The 8,114-nt window shown below is 41.2% G+C and overlaps 1 protein-coding gene across 1 annotated transcript in view; it reads left to right on the top strand.

Moving 5' to 3' along the window:
* Nucleotides 1–1,679: 1,679 nt before the first annotated feature.
* slc38a8a (solute carrier family 38 member 8a) overlaps nt 1,680–8,114 on the top strand; it is a gene marked incomplete at both ends in the record, with an annotated part of 48,201 nt that continues 41,766 nt past the window's right edge. The window contains one exon of the mRNA XM_084316827.1: nt 1,680–1,880. Within this exon, the coding sequence (XP_084172953.1) occupies nt 1,680–1,880 (201 nt within the window). The remainder of the gene's footprint in view (nt 1,881–8,114) is intronic.

Below are 8,114 nucleotides of genomic sequence, written 5' to 3'. Positions count from 1 at the left end.
AACATCGCCCTTGCTAGTGTAAGGTATGGCATAGGTCTAAGGCCAACTGCAGCTATAGCAACTGCAGCTCTGATTGATGCAGGACTAATCTTAGAAGATGACACAAGTAAAGTGATTGATAAGAACAAGGTTAAGAGAGCACAAGAAAAGTTGATGCAAGAGCTGGGGGAAGAGTTTGAGGAGAAGTGCAGGAAGTGAGGAGATCGAGATTTAGCACTTAGGTGTTTGTGTGCATTACAAATACAATTTATTATTGTTAGTATTATTATTATTATTATTATTATTATTATTATTATTATTATTATTATTATTATTGATCTTTGGAGTTGTATCCAGTTATATACAGTTCACTTGTTAATAAATTTGATGGCTTTGTCATTATAAATGTTTTCCCATATATTTTTTAATCTTTGAAAGGGGATGGGTACATTTGGCAATTTTGTAATACAATACCAATGGGTTCAAATGGTAAAATCAGCCATTTTGAAATCCAAAATTATGCAAAAATATGAAATCATATTTGAATTCCCCATTAAGAGACACATCATTTAGACACCTTGCATGATAGGATTTCCTTCAGATTCATGTTATCATCCATGTATGGCCAAGGGGTGAAAAATGGTAAAATCGGCCATTTTGAAATCCAAAATGATGCAGGTTAGAGTTATCCTATCCCAAAAATGAACTCATATTTGAATTCCCCATTAAGAAACACATCATTTAGACACCTTGCATGTTAGGATTTCCTTCAGATTCATGTTGGCATCCATGTATGGCCAAGGGGTGAAAAATTGTCAAATCGGCCATTTTGAAATCCAAAACAATGTAGGTTAGAGTTATCCGATTAGAAAAATAATCCCATATTTGAATTCCCCACAAAAAAACACATATTTTAGACACCCCAATCGATTGATTTTCCAAAAAAAAAGTATGGCCCGCCCTACTACTATAATATTCTCTCCCCGCCGTATGTATATTTCTCTCCCACCCACCTATCCCCTCCAAATGTACAGTCTCCTCACCACCGTATGTATATTTCTCTCTCACCCACCCACCCCCTCCTAATGTGCAGTCCCCTCCCAATCATATGTATATACTCTGTCAGGATCTATGGGTAACAGTACTGTATATTTGAATACCGTATATGTCACAAATGTATCAGTACTAAATACATGTGTATGTATCAGTACTAAATGAAAATGGGGGACCCTGATGTAAACAAGACAAACGTCTTTCTCTGGTCTGCATCCCTTTAACAATTGTGTGTATTGAGCCGTACTGTATTGTACCCATTCTGCAATCTGTTAAATAAAGTTTTCATTAATTAATTAATTAATTAATTAATTCATTCATTCATCATTCAATCATTCATTCATTCATTCATGCCAAATGAGGTCCTTGTCGATTGGTTTGTAACCCTGGGAGACACCTCCACCAACTCCTCCATCTCAGCCAGCAGCCAACCCTAGCCTGATGCACCAGGTGGTCGTGATCTCGCGAGAATCCAGCCGCCTCGCAACAAGGTGCCTCGCACACTCCCCTCCCTCCCCCCGGCCTGCCCCACCTCAGCGCACGCTGCTTGTTGAGCGAAGAAGTTTGTTCTTCTGGGAGTTAGTTTGGAGACGGTCCTTGAGTGAGTGAGTGAGTGAGTGAGTGAGTGTGTGTCCGTCCAGTGCAGCATGGAGGAGTTGGCGAGAGAAAGCATCAGTCTGCTGGCTTCAGCTTCAGCCAAGCCCGCGCTCGACGTGGACGGTCCGCGACTCGGCTCGATGGGGGCGATCTTTATCATGTTGAAGTCCGCCCTGGGCGCCGGACTCCTCAACTTCCCCTGGGCCTTCGAGAGAGCCGGGGGGGTCCGCAGCTCGCTCACCGTGGAACTGGTTTGTGATATACGATTCATTTAGCCCCTTTCGTGACTGTGATGCATCGAGTGAATCCACAGTCACTTGCTCCTCAATAGGAAACCAACGTATGTTGACCATGAAGGACTGGTTCGTTATACAAGTATCACAGAGAAATGTCAAAGGTACTCGCAGTTGCACGAGGGTTTCGGACAGAGATGCGGGATGGTTTGAAAGCTCTGCGTTGCTAATAAACATTTTAAATATTTTTTATAAACTGGTCAAAACGGCATTATTTCCGGCGTTGGCTGCCTGGTGCGCCTGCGCTGTGATCACACGCCGGAAATAATGCCGTTTTGAGCAGTTTATAAAAATTATTTAAAATGTCTATTAGCAACGCCGAGCTTTCAAACCATCCCGTATCTCTGTCGGAAACCCTCGTGCAACCGTGAGTACCGACATGTCTCTGTGATACTTGTATAACGAACGGTTCGGCCAGAACCAGTCCTTCATGGTAAATCTAGGTTGGTTTCCTATTGAGGAGCAAGTGACTGTGGATTCACTCGGTGCATCACTGTCACAAAGTGCCTGGTGTTTCTTTTTATCCACGTTTGCGATTGATTGATTTGATTGATTGATTGATTTTTATTTAGTACATACAATTTATACAAACGTATAAAAACAAGGGGTACAAGGATAACATGTGAAAGTCTGTCGACTTGTTTCCAACATGGTCCCACTTTCATGCCAAACTACTTTCTTTTTTAGATAAAAGTGTTTCGAGGAGATGGGATATAACCTTTGGGGGGGTCTAACTCAATTAGATGAAGAGATCCGTTAAATAGGCCTATATTGTCATTTATACCAGATAGGAGTGGCTATATCAGTCTTAAAGGAAAACTCCAACATTTTGGGAAATTAGCTTATTTGCCATCTACCCTGGACTGAGTTAGACAAGAAGATACATACCTTTTTCTTCTCTGTGCATGCAGTAGGAGTAGGAAGACACGCACTGTTAGCCTAGCTTAGCGTCAGTCACTGGAAGTAGGTTCCTCCATTAGCCTAGTTCCCAACGTCTTCCTACTACTGCATGCACAGAGAAGAAAAATGTATGTATCTTCTTGTCTAACTCCAGGGTAGATGGAAAATAAGCTAATTTCCCAAAATGTTGGAGTTTTCCTTTAAAGTTTAGCTTGACCTCAAATGCACTTCTAAAATAATTTAGCTGCATACTATGTTGTTAAAAAACATAACCTAATCTAGACATCACTTGCTGATGTCTCCTGTATCCCATCTAGCAACCACCTCCTATCGGCTATGGCACATATTTCCCTACCCCTTTCTCATACCTTTTTAAGCCTAAATATCTCAAATAATTAAAGGGGAACTATCTTATAAATGGCCTTTTTGAGTGTTTAGCATTGTTTCCTAGCTATGTGAACTTATATTAATATGATCTATGTCTCAAAATTCTCATATTGGCGCATTTTTCCAATTCTCCTCTCACAATATTCACCCTCACTGAACTGAGTCATTTGAAAATGTGCGCGATTTGTGATGTCAGAAAGACACCGCTGCATGTTAAGGGGCGACGTGCAGAATGAGCTGCACACAGTTCTGCTGCCCAGGCTCAAAACGGCTCGAGATCTTGAGGTAGAAAAATGCTGTTTTTGAGGACTTGATTAGAAATACAAAACAATGAATAAAAAAAAAATATATATTACAGAGGTGTTCCATAGACTCACAGGAATTGTGTAAAAGTGCCCAAATAGTGAAAGAAATAGTAAAATAGTTCCCCTTTAACACTTAATATTGCCATCTTCTAGTTCTAGTCATATTTGTCTTCTGCAGGAAGCCTGCTGATGCCCAGGACCTCCATAGTAAATGTCCTGCTTTCAGAAACGTGTTTAGTATATCTTCGCAGTTCACGCATAGAAATTCTATGATAGAAGGAATGTGTGAATAATATGGTTGATCACTTTCATCCTAACCTGACAGCTAGATTTGAACTCTCCTTGACCTCACTAGCCTCAGTCTAATCCTTTACCTAACCCCCTGACCTTTCACTATATCTCCTAAATATTGCCTAATGAGAGCAAATGAGGAGGCGTCGGGCGAGGAGGAGGTGGCATTTGGCACCACAGCATACGAGGTGCAATGACTGCACTGTTAGGCATTTTTGCAGGGTCCGTTAGGCAGCAGCTTAGAATTAAGGGAATGTAACACTAACTGTCCTCGAGTCCGTTTCCTCACAGTCTTATCATCACCCACTTTTGTATGAGAGGTATTGGCCAACATTAGTGGATATTCGTGGACGACCGACATGGGTTTTTCAATGGCTGATAGATACTTGGAGAGCAGGGCAGCCAATAAAATGCTGATATAATGATCATTTATTTTGCATTTGACAAATCAAAATTGCACACAAATGTATCTTATATTAGATCTGCACCATACTATACTTATTTAAATCAAATGTATCAAACTAAATTAATTGAAAAAAAAATGGAAAGTAATTTCTTGGATCAATTGGTACTTGCAATGGACACACAGGGGATCGCTAACAGTTTTCCTAAGTGGCCTGGTTGCAACTTGCCCTTCCGCGTTGCTCTGATTGGCCAAGTGCGCGTATGAGCCGCGACGGGCTCCTCAGCCAGAAGCAATACTAAGCTGATTGATTGATTGATTGAAAACTTTATTAACAGATTGCAGAATGGGTACAATACAGTACAGCTCAATACACACGATTGTTAATGGGATGCAGACCAGAGAAAGACTTTCGTCTTGTTTACATCAGGGTCCCCCATTTTCAATTCATCAGCTCCGCTTAACGCAATTTATACACATGGAAGTATTGATTACGCTGTAACGAATCATTAAAAAAATATACCCTTAACTGGAATATGTTGTGCCTTTACACATATGTTGGATTATGTAATTGGTTTGTCATGACAAACCAATAAAAAATCGCGAATTAACCGGTGGCTACAACAACACACAGTAACTACATGCATCATTGTTTACAATGAACGGTGGGGCTAATCCGAAAGGACTGGACACGGACGCGTTAAATGGCAATCAATTAATTTAATATAACAGTCCGGTTCTGTGTTTGTTTGTGTCTGTAGATTGTTGGTGAACAACTAACTTTACGTTAGTTTAACGCGTTCGTGTCCAGTCCTTTCGATTAGCCCCACCGTTCATTGTAAACAATGATGCATGTAGTTACTGTGTGTTGTTGTAGCCACCGGTTAATTCACGATTTTTTTATTGGTTTGTCATGACAAACCAATTACATAATCCAACATGTGTAAAGGCACAACATATTCCAGTTAAGGGTATATATTTTTAATGATTCGTTACGGCGTAATCAATACTTCCATTTGTATAAATTGCGTTAAACGGATCTTAGTATTGCTTCTGGCTGAGGGTCGCGGCTCATGCGCATGCGCGCGCTCGGCCAATCAGAGCAACGCGGAAGGGCAAGTTGGCTGCCGAAAGTATTCACGCGGCCTGGTTACTAAAATGTCAGGTATCTGCCGAATTAATTAGCCGGACCAATTCATTAATGAATATTATCCCTTTATCCGTTTACAAAAATCGGTGTATATCTCTTGCACACCTAGACAAAATAGTCTTAAGATATTTTATATAATATTTCTGGTTTCCTCTGTGATGTGTAAAATTGACGGTGTTACAGTATCATCCCAGGTTTATATTATATTGCTAATAGGCCTGAACCAGAATTTAAACCTCATTTGAGTAGAATAATTCACACTAACATTAATGGGGCCATGCATTGTGCCTCATTCATTGTCAGTGGAGCTGGCTCAGAATGTACATCCAGGAGGCACAAACCATTGTGGCAGCAAACTAGCATGTTATTGTGCTCTTGAGAATGAGACCATGACCAATGCTTTCTTCCAGATTCTCCCAAAAAAATGGAATGGCCTGATTTGGGTTAAATATGATTTAAAACCTTGAGGTGAAAGTCAATTAGGCCACAATTTTGCGTCAGAACTTTGGTTAGCTTAATTGGATGCAATACTTGAGTCTGTATTCATTCCAGACTTTGTTTCACTGTAAACTTGGTTTCCTAATCTGCCCATTTTGTATTTGCGCCACCCAGCTACTCCTGAGAAACACTGTACCGCTAATCTAACAGAAATGCAAGTGTAGTGTTTCACACTGTGCCAACACTGCCTTTTAAACCCAGTGCTAGCTAGTTGAATAAATGGGATGAATAATTAGTCCAGGTTTTAACTGGTTAAATTAGCCTTAGGCAAACCTTTTAACTCATTCGGCGCCAGCGTGTATCCCCATCCCTGCCGTCAATGGGCCACGCTTTAAAAGATAGGCATTTTCACGGTGCGTCACTGTTTGCAGAGCTATATCTATATTCTATATTATAGCTATGGAGACAATACTATGGCTCAATTGACAGTCACTATCTCTCGTCCAACATGTAAAAAATAGTCAATTTCTTTCATGTATATGTTCACACGTTATCCCGTGGTGAATATTGTATAGTTTCAGAGTGATCCGGGCTAATTCCTGCAGGAAGCTGAGTTATGGAGCGCTATGTGCATATTGCAAAAGTCGTTCGCGTTGCTCGCCTGGACACGATACTATTTCCAATCAAAGGTATATAATGGGTATTATGTTTCATCATGAAGCCATCAAAGGGGGGGGGGACGTTTTGTGATGCTCTGATTGTCGGCAACGGCATACGTTTTGGAGTACATGACCTATGATCGATGTGAAATCATTGTAGGGTTGATGTCATATAGTCCTTACCTTTGGTAGGAGTTATTCCAAAATGAATATTCCAATTGTCTGATCACGATTTCCAGTATTGATGTCCATCGTAGGGCTGGGCGATAAAACGATAACTATCGCGATAAATTATTTCCTCGAAATAAACATGAAACGTGGTCGCAAAGTTTCGATATATAGATTTTCCAAGCTTGGATATGAGCACACGCACTAACAACCAATCAGTGAAGGAGATGGCGACAGCGAAGGAGACCCGCGGTGCACCTCTGGGCAGGGGGCGAAACTAGAGCCCGCCATTTGGTGCTCAGTTTTTACGTTTGGCGCCTCCCACTGAGAGGTCTGCCCGCCGTGTGGCGGGCAATGGTCATGTCATGTGATGTGAAAACTGAAAATCATGATCCAATTCTGAGCGGAGTTCTCACTCGCTGTCTCAGCACAGACACGCAGCGCATTGCTGCTCCTACCCCTCCCGCACCTGTTTCTGTATGCTGCTGCATGTAAACGGAGGCTATTGCCTCCGACAGTCACCGTGACATTAGTCTAGTCAGAGGGACCTCCGTGAACTAATGTTAGCTACTGTTACAAAATGACCCAGTCAACTATTCACTTTTAGTTTAATACATGAGGCATTGTGTAACGTTATCCAGCCGGCTAGCTACTGATAGCTCCCGACATCAACAACTGCTCCAGCAAGTGTCCAGTGTAGGGCTGCAACGATTAGTCGACATAATCGACGATGTCGATTATAAAAAATCGTCGACGAGAAATTGTTGCGTCGATTAGTCATAAAAAAAATTTAATTTTTTTTTTTTTTTTTTTTTGTGCACTACCTATCTTTGTGAGAGTGGCTTCTCAGGGTTCCAGACAACATCATAACATGATGATCCCATAGCAAATTTTGGACATTGAAAACATTGTTCCCCTGCAGGACATGATGATCAGACTAGACACACAATACATTACACACGCACTCCTCTCACTCACACACAGCGATCAGAGTAAGACACACACATACACACTCCTCTCACTCACACACAGCGATCAGAGTAAGACACACACACATACACACTCCTCTCACTCACACACAGCGATCAGAGTAAGACACACACACATTCACACTCCTCTCTCTCACACACAGCGATCAGAGTAAGACACACACATTCACACTCCTCTCACTCACACACAGCGATCAGAGTAAGACACACACACATACACAAATTACACAGTACACACCAGGGTTTCCGTTAGAAAAAATTGTTGCCGGTCTCAGGGTCCGGTAGATTTTTATCTACCGGTCAAATGAGAGAAATTCCGGTCAGAGTTTATTGAGCTTAAAAACAACAGGCTATATAAAGAATGACATCCTCAAGGCATGTAGATTTATAATATTTTAACTTAAAGCTAGGCTACTTTTGCGTATACAGTCATTATATTCCAAATAAAATAAGTCCAGAGACTCCGTGCTGCTGCCGACTTTAAATCAAATAGACCTGTGTC

Source organism: Notolepis coatsorum (assembly GCF_963971535.1).
Source record: "Notolepis coatsorum genome assembly, chromosome: 6".
Classification (NCBI taxonomy): domain Eukaryota; kingdom Metazoa; phylum Chordata; class Actinopteri; order Aulopiformes; family Paralepididae; genus Notolepis; species Notolepis coatsorum.
The sequence above is the reverse complement of the archived record's forward strand: the minus strand, read 5'-3'. Positions and strand labels throughout refer to the sequence as shown.